This window comes from Hylaeus anthracinus, unplaced genomic scaffold, assembly GCF_026225885.1.
Source record: "Hylaeus anthracinus isolate JK02 unplaced genomic scaffold, UHH_iyHylAnth1.0_haploid 0, whole genome shotgun sequence".
NCBI classification, from domain to species: Eukaryota; Metazoa; Arthropoda; class Insecta; order Hymenoptera; family Colletidae; genus Hylaeus; species Hylaeus anthracinus.
Genome location: NW_026533254.1, coordinates 2241746 through 2258641, shown reverse-complemented (window position 1 = coordinate 2258641; position 16896 = coordinate 2241746). Strand labels below are relative to the sequence as shown.

General features: G+C 33.2%; 1 protein-coding gene across 4 annotated transcripts; it reads right to left on the bottom strand.

Moving 5' to 3' along the window:
• Window positions 1-1255: 1255 nt before the first annotated feature.
• Window positions 1256-12638, bottom strand: LOC128889759 (aminopeptidase N-like). Of its 4 annotated transcripts, none has more exons than XM_054147981.1 (13): window positions 12445-12638; window positions 9591-10131; window positions 7763-8215; window positions 6927-7110; window positions 6690-6840; window positions 6545-6626; window positions 5764-6140; window positions 5256-5530; window positions 4608-4798; window positions 2952-3266; window positions 2580-2649; window positions 2301-2484; window positions 1256-1486 (listed from the first exon to the last, which is right to left on the bottom strand). In XM_054147981.1, the coding sequence occupies exons 2-12, from the start codon at window positions 10085-10087 to the stop codon at window positions 2335-2337; spliced, it is 2745 nt and encodes a 914-aa protein (XP_054003956.1). In that variant the 5' UTR covers window positions 10088-10131; window positions 12445-12638; the 3' UTR covers window positions 1256-1486; window positions 2301-2334. The 4 variants fall into 4 exon arrangements, with proteins under 4 accessions (XP_054003956.1, XP_054003806.1, XP_054003897.1 ...); XM_054147831.1 differs by lacking the exon at window positions 1256-1486 and adding an exon at window positions 1660-2240; XM_054147922.1 differs by lacking the exon at window positions 1256-1486 and adding an exon at window positions 1660-2104.
• Window positions 12639-16896: the final 4258 nt, after the last annotated feature.

Here is a 16896-nt window from a genome sequence, read left to right as displayed (position 1 = left end):
TTCATTACTAGCTGCGACAGAAATGACAAAATGGCGAATATTAAAATTTTGTCAACGCTTCTTTTGAACTTTGATTATTTAAAAATATTGTTAAATATAATTATAATAATATGTAATTATTCTCCAATTTGAAACAATTTAAAACAAAAAAACATGAAATATTTCTCTTAATTAAACTAAAATTGTAATTACACGGAATAACTATTTCAAAAGAGGTAAGTTTGATTACATTGTGAAAGTAGTATAGATGAATCATTTCTTTTTTTGTAATGGAATTTCGGAAACAATGCTTAACAAACATATCGATTTTATCTTTAAAAGAGTATAAATTTCGATGAGGTAATATTTCCTTATAAACGTATCGATTCGGGCTCATTTATTTAAGAGAATGAGATAAACATTCCTTAGTATTTCTGTTATATCATTGTAATGTCCCTAGAGCCATTAGCAAAGTATAAAGATATATATTGAACTTATCGTTATTATTTCAAAATCTTAGACCATACTTTATCGCCGACTGAAATGTAAATCCTTATATATCTCGAAATAAAGTAAAATAAACTTTCAACAACTTTCATCCAATAGATATATTACTTCTTTACTATGAGATAACATTGACTATATCGCTATCATTTTTAAAAACTATTGCATTAATAAAATATCTGTCGGTACTGAATTTATGATTTCGAAGCTGATTAAATGAATCACGCATGACTGTTTGGTGTTACATAGTTCAGTAAGATTAAGATATCCTTGCTCGGTATAATGTGAATCGAGTATTGCTTTTAAGCCAAGCAAATACGCGAAAGTCATTATTGATCATACCTGTCGACGACGCAATGAAAACTTATTTCGACGTGATCACGAAGACTAAAAATCATTTTTCAATGCTATCTGTATTAGCTAAATATCATTTACGATAAATGTTCACGTATTTGTATGAAATATTCATCTCTAGCCAGGTTTCGCGTAAATAAATAGGTTCTGTATTTAATTTATTATCGAGACATATGTTATAGTTTTAAAGAATTACTTGACTTATATCAGCTAACATATCGTACCTTATATTTCCTATTTGATTGTAAAGTAGTATTGATTGTAAAGTATGAATGGTGAAGTATAAATGGAAATTCTTTGGATTAAAAGTAATAAATTTAATAACGAAAATAATTCAAAATACGATAACAAAGGGAAATTATTTCATTAACACATGTTTTATCAATAACTAACCATAATGGAAATATCCAATATATAATAATTATCAGATAATGTGGTTATATTTAATTTATAAGTATAATTCTTTCGTATTAAGAAAAGCAATTGTGGTTTATGATCATAGTGATACAATTAAAGTCCTTGTGGTAGTACAAAATAATTATTTTATTGTAGCCTCAGTAAATTATGATTAAATGATAGAAATTTTATTCTCATCGCTCCAGTGGTACTTGAAACAGTGATCCAGATTAGCAACATATTTATATGATACCTGTGAAAATGAAAGATAACGAAATAAAGATACATGAATCATATTCTCTATGGTTTCTCGTTTATGTCATCGAATATTAGTTAATTGTTTTGATATTATTATAACTTCGAAATTCATTAAAATCGTTTATAATAAACATTATGGTATGTGGCGAAGAAAATAATTACAATATGTATAATGTATATGAAGATAAGTATTAATAGGTATAATTGGTCTTATTCTTTAGTAGTAAAGTGCATATAGTAATCCATCGCTTTTTTAAATAAAATTTTCGTCGTGAAAGAAGCACCATTTTAGCATTAAATAATATCAAATAAAACATTCAAGTAATTTATTACGCTTAAAATAACTTTGTTTATGCACTATGATATAGACAATTCAAAATTGCTATGATTATTTTGACAAATGTTTCGATCTAAATAATAATTGATAATTTTAAAATAGTTAAATTAAACTAAATTTCATTCTGGTCAGTTCGATTCGTTTTAGTAGCATACTAATAATAAAAAATCAATTTAAGTAGCAATTCTTTCATATTTTTCTTCAATTAAAGTCGCCATGAGTGTATTTCTTTCCTATTTTAGTAAACAGATGGTGCATATCAGTACGAGACTTGCACTGCAAGATAAAATAAAATATCTTTGGAAACATTTCCAAATTAGCGAATGCCGTATGTCTACAATATGTTGACACTTTTTATTATAAAGTTTTCATAGTCGTGGATGCTTCGTAGGTTCGTAATTTTCGCAACATTCTGTAGAAAATATCAATAATTTCTATTAAACGATATATAACATTTATTTTATGTACGTACTCGTCTCTAGCGTTCTGTAAACTATTTGCTGCCTTCATTCTGAGTCGGTTGTGTCTGTAACGTTACTTATCCCTAACCAATCTAATATTTTGGTAAGTTCTTCATCAGTTTCCGACAAATTCCTTTCACGGTAGAGTATATTGGAATCTTCGTTAATTCCATTACTTCGTAGAAACTCTTTCAACTGAAACGAAACGGCAATCAATTACAACTTGTTTAATCCGTTTAGGAGCCAGTGCATAATGCCAGTCATTGTGTTATTAGCACATAGTATCAAACCTTATCCATTTGATCTTGTCTGCTTATTTTCCAGATAAGGTTATATAAAATATTGTTCAATTCGTTTGTGCTGCAGAAAACGATCAAGTATGAATTTGGAATTGTATTCGACAGCTGTTACAAATAATAATTAATTTATGTTGTTGACAGAAAAGATAGGTTTTCATATCTAGAAATCTACACTTCAAACACAAAAATCGAAAAATTCATCGAAAAATTAAGCAAAATTATTGCCTGAAATTTCTTGAAAGATCAATTACATTCGCAAACTCCTGTGTTATTCCTGATATTTTTTAATGAAAACTTTCGCAATTCTTCGAGTAGCTTCTGTCAACTCAAAAATTGAACATGTTACGTAATAAATATAGTTACGCATCAGTGATTCGTGTCAAATTTTCCATAATAAATTCTATGACTGCATCTATATTCTCTGGTAAGTCCACGTCAATATTGTTTAGGATGCTGATCGGATATGTGAATTTTGATATTGTTGTGTTTTCGGCCAAGGACAAATTCAAATAATGCTTGATGATACTCGGATCCTCTGTGCAACTCAGGTATCCTAATGTATTGAAGAAAGTGCGTTCCTGCATTCTTGACAGTTCTTGATATACCATGTCCCAAATTGATCGATTTGCGCAGGCTAATCCCATGCAGAAAACCCAATACTCCGCATCATATGGTATTCTAGATCGAATTAATTGATATTCACTTTTCTTATTGTTTCACAAAATTCGATTAATATAATAAAAGAACGTTTAACAATAAATACGAAGTAGGATCGGAATTCTCAAATTGAGGAGATTACAAAAATTATGGGAGATATTCTGTCAAGGCAGACATTTAGATAAATAATTGATGAAAAAATCTTTGCCACTAACAATTTAATTTTATCGTCAATACGCATTAAGAAAGTTATAAAAGAAAAACTAATTTGAGATCTGATATTTGTCATTTTCCTCTAAAAAATGGAGAAAATTATTTTGATTACGGTTCCGTAATACTTTCTCTTCGAAAGAAAGAAATTTGACGACGAAAAAATGGCAGAAATTAAATGTACCACCGAGTAGTGATGTACAGGAATGTTAATCTTTCCCGTTGTACTTTTTGTTGTAATGTTTTTTAATCTTCGAATATCGTGATAGAATTTCGATACCAAAATTTTAAGAAAATATTGAAAAATTGGTATGATCTCTTAAAAAATGTAATATCACACTCGTAGAAAGAATTGGGGGTGAAAATCAATTCTGTGACTTTCTAACGTTTTACCATTTACGTATTAAAAAAAAAACCATGCAAATTTTAATGTTTTCTCAGTCATTTATTCCAAGAGAGCACATATACAGGGTGTTAAAAAAAAAGCATTCAATATTTATATGGTGTATAGAGCACACTGTACTGAGTAAAAAAGCTTTAGTAAACATAGGTCCAAAGGTCAACCGCTCCTGAGATATAAACATTTTTGTTTGCTAGTATCATGATTGACTTACTTGCTTCCATCGCATGCGGTGTTTATGTCATAGTTTATAAATTGCGTTCTGAATGTTCCCATTCAAGTGCCGACAATTTCGTCTATTTCATTTTTTCAATTTCGTGTACAGAAATGAGCTGTGAACACGTGGAAAATCTTCTATAAATATCGAAAACCCAGTAGTAAGTCAATCATGTTACTAGCAAACAAAAATGTTTGTATCTCAGAAACGGTTGATCTTTAGACCTATGTTTACTAAAGCTTTTTTACTCAGTACAGTGTGCCCTATACACCATATCAATATTGAATGCTCTTTTTTTAACACCCTGTATAGTTGTAATACAAAATATCAAAGCAATCCGTGTGTTTCATTACTACGTTCATTTGCACTTTAACGTAACAAAATGGCGACTAAATAGATCTACTTAAACTAGAGTTACAAATGTATGAATGTAGAGGCACAGAATTAATTTTTATTATTCTATAGTCAAAGAAACAACGCTTTCAATAGTAAATTACTGCTTTTAGTAGGGATGTACCTACTGGCTAGTACTCACGTATTTGCTACTGGATCGTTCAAATATGCAATTAATCGTCGTGTTGCTTGTTCCTTGCATTCACGATGACCAAATCTGCAAGCCCAATTTAAAGCTTCTAGTTTTACAGACATGGAGAAATCGTCCTCAGCGAAAAGTGTCTCATAATCAATGGTGTCGATAAAGGCGTTCATTAAACCGAGAATATGTGACTGTAAAGCATTCCCAGAATTCATAAGACAACAATTAACGTAATTGCCCGCTTGTAAATGATTATGAAAACTCATTGTCGTCTCCACAAACTCAATATTCTTTAAGTACCATATACATTATTATCACGAGACAGTAAAAGTGGAATGTGAAATCAACATAAATGATTTCATGCAATGATTAGAAATTAAATATGATGTTTAGTCGTTTATTGAATTGATTTAATCGAAAATGCGTTCAAAATAGATGCATGTAATTCAACGTCAAACTAGTAAAAACGTAAATTACTTTGGTACTGTGATACTTTATGCTAATTGTCAATTAATTCCTATTTCGATTTATGAATAGAAAGTTAGGTCAGCTCAAAGTAAACTTACAGATGGAGAAAGTATGACTCCCTGCCTGGTACTGAGATTACTGAAACAACCTTGTAAATGAAATAATTTAGGTGAAACTTACTTTTAAAACTTCTCCCTTGGTATGCCTGAAGTACGGGTATCCCAGATGTGAATTACTCAGCACATACTTCCATACAACAGGATCCGTTTCACGATGCAAATAATTGGTGAGATGAATAAAAGTGGTGACGTTAAGTTGTTTGATTTTCATCAGGTTATAAGCAGTGTCCATAAGATGAACACGATTTCCCGCGTGTATTTTCGCGTAATCGTTCGTATTTAAATATTTAACGATTTTTCTCCAATTCGTCGAGTCATAATTTACACGATAATAACCTGTTAATGTATGAAATGCACGATATAATTGAAAGATAATCATTCATTTTTTTTTTCTAATTGGATGTATAGATAACAGTTTGCTTAAAGAAAATCGTATTCTCCAATAGTTGAAACCTTGTTCGCGTGATAAATAATGTTTTGCATTTATATTTTGTTATTCCATAATACTAAATTTATAATATCAAATAATGTCCAATATAACTTCAACAAGCAATTAAGTTATCACTTACCAGTGTGTTGTAGATTAACAATTATCCAGTCACCAACATCGATCCCTTCGATTACTATGTCTTTATCGCTTGGTCGCAACCAGAACACAGGTTTGGTTGCTGAAAATTCCGGCGCAGATCTGGTCGCGTAATTGATAGGAATCCACCATTTCTGGTGAATTCTAGTTTTATCTTTACTGAATAATGACGGCTGTTGGCGTATAGTTACGCTACCAGTAGTGTAATTTCTAGTGACGATCACCATAGGATATCCAGAATGTTCTATCCAAGTGTCCATTACCTCTTTCACTTGAAAATCTTTATGGACGGAGTTCGATGTGTTCAACGCAATCTGCATTGCTTCCCACAGATCATCCGATGTAACACTGCTGTACTCGCTGAAAATGACAGGATAATCGAAAGATACAATGGAAGAAATGAAAGCCATGTAGTATAGAGAGCCATAAAGTTCGAGGGTTAGACAACTTCTTGGATAGAAGCCATGATCCTGAGAATCACTTATAAAGCCTGATGATAGAATACCTAATGACAGATCTCTCGCAATCGCGCAATCAAAACTCGCTAGATAAATGTATAATAAAATATTACTTTTGCTCGAAAGAAATTCGTTTCTTTCAAAAATATAAAAAGACGAGTAGAGACAAATTTAATTTTCTCGAAAGAACGATTAATATGATTAACGAATCTTCCTTTCAAAATCATTTGTTTAGAAATGTCAAGATCGTCGTCATTATTCTGAAACTGAAACTACAAAATATCTTTGATTACAGTGATTACTAACTGTGCACTGATGTAGTTCAATAAACCAGCTCGATAAACATCCTCGCCAAGTATATGAGTGAGCATCCAAAAAATCATCGCAGCTGAAAGGAAATATTAAAATTCATTTTTTATTTTCATTCATGGTTATACGATTATTTTTGTACGTTTTATATAGCTGAGAGCGTAGTCGCCTCTGGTGATCCGAGGGCTGATGTAATCTCTATTTATGTGATCGACATAAGTGCTGTCGTCCGAATCAAAGGATTTCATTTGATGAAATATTATGTTGTCCATTACTCTCCAGCTTTTGAAGAACTGAAATTAATATGAAGAGTAAATAATTGAAGTTATTTCGATGCGAGCGTGGGATTGCTTTCTATACTCTACAGAATGTTCGTTACCTTGTCGGTGATGTAATACTTTAAATACGTAGCTGTACCCTCGCTTAACCAAAAATATTTCCACCAAGCTGGACTAACTAAATTTCCAAACCATTGGTGTACCATTTCATGAGTGACAGTCATCACTTGATGCATTCTGGATTCAATGCTCCTCATATCACTTATGTATGGGACCGTACCTTCCCTTAATATTTAAACAGTATTGCTTAATTAAATTAGTGTTGTTAAACTATAGCAAAATATTGCCGCAAAGTGCAGCGAAAGAAAATAAACTTGTGTTACGTAGTTTGTACGATTCTCTGTCATGTTTAGTTTAGAAGTTATATTTATTTAATCTTTGATAATATCACATTTATTTAACAGAAGAACGATGAACTTTCTTTGGGACTTTTGGTTCTTGACAGAGAAGCTTGTTTACATTCTGTAAAACATCGTTACAACATCCACAAGTCTCTTACTATTTGCAACATAATTTTATAACATCTCATCACGTTGTCCATGATTGAGAGCCATGCCTCTCAAACCCCCAAAGAACAATCACACCCACCCAGTGAGTCTGTGCGAATAAGTTTCAGGGCATTTTACCTTGTTATTATTTAATATAATTGATTAGAAAATAATGACGACTATATAATTGACTACTGGTGCAGCTAAGTTCTATTTTCTACGATGGAATCAGAAAGCTTCCTATCTGATGGAGAAAATGTATTTCTGTTGAAGGTACCAACGTAGAAAAATAAAGCAATCCATTTGTATTTTTATCTATCCTCAACAAAGCTGTATAAAAAATTCCGGTTTATATTTGAATGACCTTCGTATGTTCGTTTTCTACTTACGCGTAAACGACAACGCCCCAATTCTCGGTAGCGCTTGCAGAATAATGTGGTATAACAACGTGATCCATTTTTGGGACGCGAACCGTACTGTTGAGGAATCGTGACAACTCATCTGTTGCTTTTTGCACTATGTCCAAGAAATACGTTGCGGCGCTGATTTTCTGTCTTCTAGCCCATACTCTGACTGTCCCGTCCGAATTGGAAATGTTAGGATAATTGACAACGAAGAAAGCCAGAATGTTGGTCGACATAACTGGCGTGGTCTCGAAATGGGTCCAGACTTTCTTGTCGCTTTCATCGTGTTCCATCATATATGCCGGCATATTCGACAATGCCGTATAATTCGTATCATGTTTCAAAGAAACGTTGAACGTAGCTTTAAGTGCTGGTTCGTCCCAGCAAGGAAAAGCGCGACGTGCGGACGTTTTTTGAAAATGCGTTCCAAAAATTAGCCTGTAAAATTGTGTTTGATTAATTCTAGCGTCTCTTATTTAACCCTCTGCACTTGGATGTCCTTTATGAGGGGACGTAAGTCTAGGAAATTTTTTTAGTGGTTATGTAGAATAAATTTATGCTAGAGAAAATTTTTTGAAAACGCATGTTTCCTTCAAGTTTTCTTATTGAAATAGCACGAGGAAGCAAACCAAAATATCGTGTATATACAGAAATTTAGAGAAAAATACATGAGCAGGCGTTACATAGAAAGAGTATGAAGTAAAGGGTTTCCTAAAATGGCTTCAGGGTTTTGTTTTTAATAATATAATATGCCCCTCAACGTGGCGTAGTGGAAATTTTCACTTATGTTTAGTTACAATCATGTGTACTTTATTCGAAATATACCAATTGAATATATTCAATATGTGTAATACATCATAAAATTTGTTGAATATATTAAAAAACAAAATTCTAAAGCCTCTTTTGAAAGATCCTTTATGTTTGCAGTGGTGTTAACGCTTCAAGAAAGCTATAAGAATTTATTATCAAGTCGAACAATACCAAAAAAAGACACGTTTCCGAAGTTAGGCTATTTAATGTAATGGGATTTCTGCTCGCACATTTTAAGAGCGCATAACACTGTAAAATAACGAAAGACGATCAATTTTTTGGGGGCTATTCGCACATTTAAAGCACAATGTGTTGAATTTTGAGAAGAAATGTCTGAAATTTCTAGATATACAAGGGTGAACCGATTGCAAATTGTTTTCTCGGAAGCGATTAGTAATATCAATAAATTTTTTGTTGGTATAGTTAAGAAATTAATATTCAGCATTTCTAAATATTGACGAAGCAGAATGAGTGGCAATTTATAAAATTTGTTAGCCAAAAAATGTATGTTTCGACGCCAAAATTCATCATTTTTTCAACTGATTGTCAAGATAAAAAATCGACTGACAGTGAATATTTGGGTACTTGAGTTTCAACGAGCGCCATTTTCTTTAGTTCTTCACTTAGATGTTCTGCCTCATAGGAAAACCACATTCATATAATTTAATAAACTATCAATAAATAAATTTTAGTTTGTCTACTCTCTCTGAATAGTATTATTAATAGACGAAAACATTGACTTCGAACAAAATTCCTAAAGTATGTATCATTTTTCGGTCGTCACATAAAAAGAAAACCCTTAAAGAAATACTCTTTAAATATCTTCAAGTAGTGAAAAAAAAGTAACAAATTATTTCTCAAAAAACCCTCTTTATTTGTGTATCCCTTGCGAGCAGTGAAAAGTTTAAATTCAAGCCATTTAAATTCAAAGTTATTAAATTCATTATTCGCCCAAGTAATATTCTATAGAAATCGCTACACGTAATACGTTATGTTGACTTACGCGTAATTATAATCCACATCTGGATAGTAAGATCTGAAAGCTCCACAGAGATCGCCGGCTAACACTCCGACAAATTTAAGATACAAAACGTAAACTCCTGAATTTAAGCTATTATTGAAACGTAGGTGCAACATATCCGTGTCAAAGTCGTAAACATGTTCGTTTGGTTTGAAAATATTGTCCTCGTCTCTTACACTCGTCTCCGATTCGTCTATCGTAACATTAGAATGTAAAACGATATTTAGCGTTGGTCTCAGCACTTTCAAATAAATTTCTGTTTCGCCCATAAACGTGATATTGTTTAGATCCAATTTAATATTATAGTGTATCGGCACCGTGTCATTAGGCAAACGATACTTGTTCATTACTTTATTATCATACGTCATAACATTTTGATTCGTAGTCCACACTTGCAGGGAACTAACAAAAGTTGCCGCATGTAGGCAAATTATGACAAAGACTGCAGTCACATCTTTCAGGCTGACTAGTAACTTCATTATTAAGAGCGGTATTCCTTTTGTTCAATTTTCGTTTAAATTAGCCTGTAACAAAATTTGTATTTGTCAGGAACCACTTTTGTTATTTAGATGATAATGTACTTGCTGCCCCCCGCAATTTCACCCGCTTGGAATACTATACTTATTCTACAGGGTGTCCCAAGAATGTTGGAGTTCCTTAAAAGTTGTGGTTCGGGGGGTGATTTGAAACAACTTTTTTTTTTAACGAAAATGTTGTCCGAGGTCTCGTTAAGCAGATATTAACAGAAAACCCCGACCAATCAGAGCTCGACTATGCCGTATGTCTTCCATGAGCGTGGGCTGCCCAGGAATGTTGTCACTTTTGTCGACAGAGCTCGCTCTAATCATTATAACCTAAACAATTCGTTAGCCAGAGTGAGATTTCTTTTAGACAGTGCTTGCGAATGTGGTGTTGAAAATCAAGATTTAGATCATGTCATTTGGCAATATCCAGAATATGAAAATGAACGTGCTACCCTCATAACAGCGCTTCACCGTCACAAATACTATCTCTCTACTTGTATGAGGTGTTTCCTATGCGGTCCAGATATTAAAAGGTCTGATGATTATATTTGAATTTATTAAGCGAATAAGAATTTAAGTTTACTTAAATTTAATTTAAATTAAATAATTATTATTATTATAATTCTACTTCATTAAATTAATGTAAGCACACAAACGCTACACAAACTAGTTTTAAGTTAACGTATGTAAAAAAGGCGCATTAAGATTTGTTATGTAACGTATGGTATTTAAACCATATTTGGTTTAAGGCAACAAATAAATAAAAAAATGCCGTGTGTCGGAGTTTTTTGTTAATATCTTCTAAACGAACCCTCGAACAACATTTGTGCTAAGGAAAAAGTTGTTTCAAATTCCCTAAACCACCCCATTCAAGGAACTCCAACATTTCTGAGACACCCTGTATATCACGTTCGTAATTGCATTGTTCATTCACGTAGATAAAATGATTATTAGAGTACAGCGATACCCAAACTTTGGGCCGCGATATATTGTAAATATGTAAAGTGAAAATATAATATATAAAAATGTAAGAGAAAGAAAAATAAAATAAAATAAGAAATTAAGTCTAATGTCATATTACGAATAACGAAATTAAGAAATGCCACCAAAAGGTCTCAAGGTTAAATTGCCTTTAGCGATCGTCTACTGAGAAATTCGAAACGATGAAATCTCAGATAATTCCTTGGATTTTAATCTAGAAAAATACTGAATATAATCGACGATTAGACTAATTGTGAATTGTTACTATCGACACTGCCTTTATCGTTCAGATAATTTACGAATGAAATTAGAATGGTGTCAAACGTAATGTAATGACGTGTTGTTACTGTCTACGCGCGCTCTGATTGGTCGGGGTTTTCGCTTAATATCTCCTCAACGAAACCCCATCCGACATTTTTGCAAAGGAAATTGTTGTTCAGAATCGTCTCAGCTACCCCCCATTTCCGGCTCCTCCCCGAGTTTTGGGACACCCTGTATAACACATTTAACTTACAGTTTTAGGCATTGTCGTATATAAGGTTGATTAATCGTATTTCTTTGTTTTAACAAATAAATCCTATCGACTACTGAATCTATATAATATCGCAGATAATCGATTCAGTCCTTAATTAATAATGATTTGAAACTTTACCAAGAATTGACGACACGAGTGATTACGGTAGTTCTCATGAAACATCAGATAGTATAATCAAATACCATTTTACTTGAAATAATATTACTATTTATCACGTCACTTAATACGTGAAGTTTAGAATTGTTTTTGATAGATCGAATTACGTAGAATGGAGCATATTTTTTTCGGATGGTCTGTGTTAAATCTACTGACTAAAAAGTCCAATTTCAGGCTTCATACAACAATAAATGACCACATATGGTAAGTCGATGACTTTGTCTAAACAATTGCTATCTTATTATGGATAAAAATATATAAGGTTCCATTAAAAAAAATTAATTTTTTACTAAATTCCCCCCGCCCCCCTCCGCTACTTTTTTCTTTTACAAAAAATTATTAATTTACAAAACATTTTTTTGATAACTTTATCTCCTCGTGAGATATTCAACCATCCCGCTTTATACGAAACACCCTATACTTATACGAATACATACAGTTTTTTACAAAATACATGTTGTTATTATCTCCATTAATAAAGAAAAAGTGAAGTGAAAATTTAATTAATTCATTTGCATATTTTCAGCAATCCGTAACTCGTACACGAAATGTACATTTGACGTCAATCATGGTTTAATTATGCTTGTTTTTATCCTTATATTAAAGCATTTAAAATTACAAAATTCTAAGTTTTAATCGTACCTGCTACAATCAATATTAATTCCACAATTCACACTATACACATCACTATGTTGTCTGGAATACACCGAATACAGCACAAACGTCTTCTAGTGTCGCATACTAGAAACTTTTTTTGTTAATTACTATTGTCGTACGATGGATTTGAGACGAGATAGCGGTCAATGAATTAAACGTATAAATGAAGGAGTTCGATAGAGTACGATCTTCTTAGTTACGTACCGATGCCTACTAATGAAAGTAGAAATGTAATGTATAATTTATACGATTAACCAATGCCCTGTATTATGCAGTGATGCATATTAATGTACACAACAATTTCATAAACTCGTAAATTACTCCTTCTTAAAAGTTTGTGTACAAATCTCTACGCAAACCTGATCTTTGTTTCTTTCTGCACCACAAGGAACGGAAACATTGTATTTGAAACAAATTTCTACAAACTTTGTTTACGAAAATTTACTTCGCCAGAAACATTTACGTAGAAAAATTGGGAAACAACAAGCATTATATAAGACATACTTAATACAGAGAAAGAAGGTTATTGCTAATTATATATTAAATGAGAATGAAAATAATTAAACAAAATTGAAAGGAAGGAGGCATAATAAGAAGTATCAAAGAAACAAAAGATATTAATTTTTTAATTTTTCTTCACCAACGAATATAAGGAAGAAGTGTATTTAATTTTTTTTATATACAATTTATTATCTTTAAGGTTAATTAAAAATATTTTAAAGGTTTCTTCGTCTAACAAATACATATTAATAAAACCATAAAATTGCAGACATTGCTTGCATTATTATTTATGGGCTGGTTTTGTCGCAGTAGCTACGGTTAATTTTACATTTAGTTCGGATACTAAACAGTGTGTTCCAAAAATTATGTAAGCTCAACAATATTTCACGCAGTTTAATTTCTTCAGAATGTTATGCGGCTATAGATTTGCAAGTGCATAATTAAAATTTTTGTTTTATATTAGTACTTTAAAGGTATTTCGTCGAATTCAAGAAGATATCAGTCGCATTGCTTAACTGTAACCTATGTATTTCCGATTAATTCTGTGTGCGTTCTAATCACTTGTCATAGATCACTAATCATAGGTAACACCTCATGCTTGTTTTCTTATCTACTGATAATAATTTCAGATCATTTAAAGCATGGCAAGTTTCCTTATACATGTCATTGAACCGAACTTCAAGTATCGGTACATTTTTCGAAGTTTCCTATTAACTTTTTGTATTTATTAGAAAATAAGTCTACCGCTCTCGCAGAACTTGTCAGCTATATATCGTGCACTCATTATATGTTAATTCGTTACTTATCATTCGAATAAAATTATACCCATCTCTGATTCATTGGTAATTTGTAATTATCACAATGATTCTACATGATAATCACAGTTTACAATTGTAACATTGGTTGAGTTTAAGAAAATGGGGTACCCTTCGATCAGACTGATTTTTTTAATCATAGGTAGCCCTTAACCTGGTGATTACAATGGTGCTCATCTTGAACCTCAACTCTTCAACTTCCCCTCAAGGGTCAAAAACTGAAATGATCCAAAAAGTGTTTCTTTTTTGCACCGATCCCGGTAAATACATCACTTCCAACTATTTCTTTTTCCGTTGAAGAACATCAGTTTTTGACACAAACCAGGGGTTTGTTAAAACAGCATGGCATGGATTCACTGCGATGAACTGCACTGCTGTCAGGAAAGCATGTAGACAGTATGTACATTAAAGTTATTCGATATTGCCGCTCCCATCCAAATCTACCTCAAACCTACTCAGATAGTAGATTTCGGGCCTGTTACTATAATGTTTCTCTACGTAAAAAAAAAAAAAAATTGGAAAAGGCGTACTCACCGAGATCGGTGAAAAAAACACTTTGAACCATTTTAGTTTTTGACCCCTGTGGAGAGGAAGAGTGAGAGTTAAGGGTCAAGATGACCACCATTGTAATCGCCAGGTCAAGGGCTATCTATGATAAAAAAAATCAGTTCAATCGGAGAATACCCCATTTTCTTAAACCCAACCAGCAGTGGGTAGTGTTACGTGTGATGTCGCGCGTGGAGATTTTGGAGTAAATCTGTATTTGTTCCACGCATCCAATGATTAAAGGGTTAAACACAGAAGAGACTATAAGTGGTGTCAGAAGTGTGATACTTTCAAATTTTGCCTTCTACATAACAGTATTGATAGGATACTCAACAGTTTGCCTTCCACAACATACTAGAATTAAGAAAACATTTCCGCTGTTTCGTTTCGAGAACTCCTAATCCCACCTTCCACCCTCCCCTCTTTACCCGTCTGCTCAGGAATTTTAGGATCATTATTGTTAGCTTAACCCATCAATTTTTCTTCACAATCGTGTGACAGTAGCATCATTGATAATTCAAGTAAATCTTCAAGTATCAATACTTTTATCAGATTCTACATTAACATAGACTTGATACGATATTCATAAATCGATTTAGAATTTCTTTATAATGTTGCTTCCCGTCAATTTCACCGCGATCGATGGAAAACCATCATTGTTTTGGCATGTCTCTCTAGATTTACTAATCTGGCATTGACCTATGTACTGTGCTACGCGACACATTGTACTTATAAAACGTGGGAAAATATGTACTATGCGCGTATGCTAATAATGCGTAGACAACGTGAGACAATAATAGAATTGACGAAGAAAAACGTGAGTGAATCTAATCTAAATATGACTTTGTTTATGGAATTTACTTTAGATACTTTCCTCTGTTTTAGAGCGTATTCGCGCTGAAGATAGCATCAAATTGAGTGATAATGCATAACTTTGGATTTTTAACCGACTTCGAAAATGGCCTGGCCAATCGGAATGAAACCTGTTGCATCTTCTAGAGCATGTCTCCTCGGTGGTCCCGATATCATGGCACTTTGCAATTTGTCATTTTTTTACCCATTTTTGTGTGTGCAAAAAACCGTAATGTTGAGGTATGTTTGCCGATTACGTCGAGATGGCTTGGCCAATCCGAGTGAAACCTCTTACATCTTGTAGAATATTTCTTGCAGTTGATCTCGTAAACAAAACATTTTGTGATTTCTCATTGTTTATCCGTTTTTTTTTGTGTGCATAAAACCGTAATTGTCATTAGGTATTTTCACCGATTACGCCGAGATGGCTTGACCAATCGGAATGAAACCTCTTGCATCTTGTAGAGCATCACAGCCACTTGGTCCCATAAAAAACATTTGGTCATATTTCATTTTTTACCACTTTATGTCAGTTTTTATCGTAAGAAACGCACTATTTTACGTATGTTTGGCCTGAAATCGATAAAATCGATGAAAAACCTGTTACATTTTGAAAAACCCGTTACAACGAGAAATAATTTCATACTGTTTAGTGCAGTTTTAATACTTTTTCGAAGTCGGTCGTCTACAAAGCAATACGACGTATTATCATCAAAATAAGCATACACGAGTTCTGAACTTCAAATAAACTTTAATGATACGTAAGAAAATGTCTTTTGTCTGATAATAGACTACTGGTTTCTTTTAAAGAAAGGAACATTAGGACAAAGAACGAGAAGACAAGTAGACACAGTGATAAAGAAGATGGAGGAGGAAATATTTGGAGTGTTACGTTCCCGTTCTAAATTTCCTTATTTGAAGTCGGATGTGCGCACCCGGTGTTCTTCGCGTAGGCATAGGAATTCGATGCAATGTATTTCCCCGCCACCCCTTGGCCTATGATTTTTGGGTATAAAAAAGGTGACGACGAAGGCATATCGGGTCTAGTCAAAGTCTAGAAAGGGTTCTGTACACGTCTGTGCGTGCTCTTACGAATTGTCTACGCGAGAAAACTTAGTGAGAACGGGTTCAAGTCAACCCGTTTGCTCGCGTTCGTGCAAAACCGAGAAGGATTAGATTCTAGCTTCGCGGAATCGAAACTACACTTTAAACTCAGTTCATATTTGTAACAACTTAGCTTATTACCATTAGTACCCCGCGACAATTACTCTCATAACAATTGTAAGTCCCGGTGCATATCAGAATATATATAATCATTTTTAATTAATGTTGATCAATTATTATACCCAGTCCAGTACCCACTAAGGTGTACCTTTTCCGCTCGAGGTACATCAAAAACTGTTACGAGGCCTAATACTAACATTTCCTGCGGCTCTCCACGTTAGCCATACGTGGGTTCGTCCTCGATAACCAACCTCCTAGAGCTCCCTACGTTAGCCATACATTCGTCTCCGCGTCTACTTCCTCAAGGCACCCAGTGTTACCTAACAACACTGGTCATGCCATTAACAAAACCATGTTCCAATAGAAGAACCCCGGCTACGCAGCCGCCCCCTCCGGCTCGTAACAGGAGCAATATCCTAATTGGGAGAAGATTAAACGGGGACTTCAATCTGACTTTGAACTCGAAACACCTTTTCCAAGAGAGCGAAATGAATTCT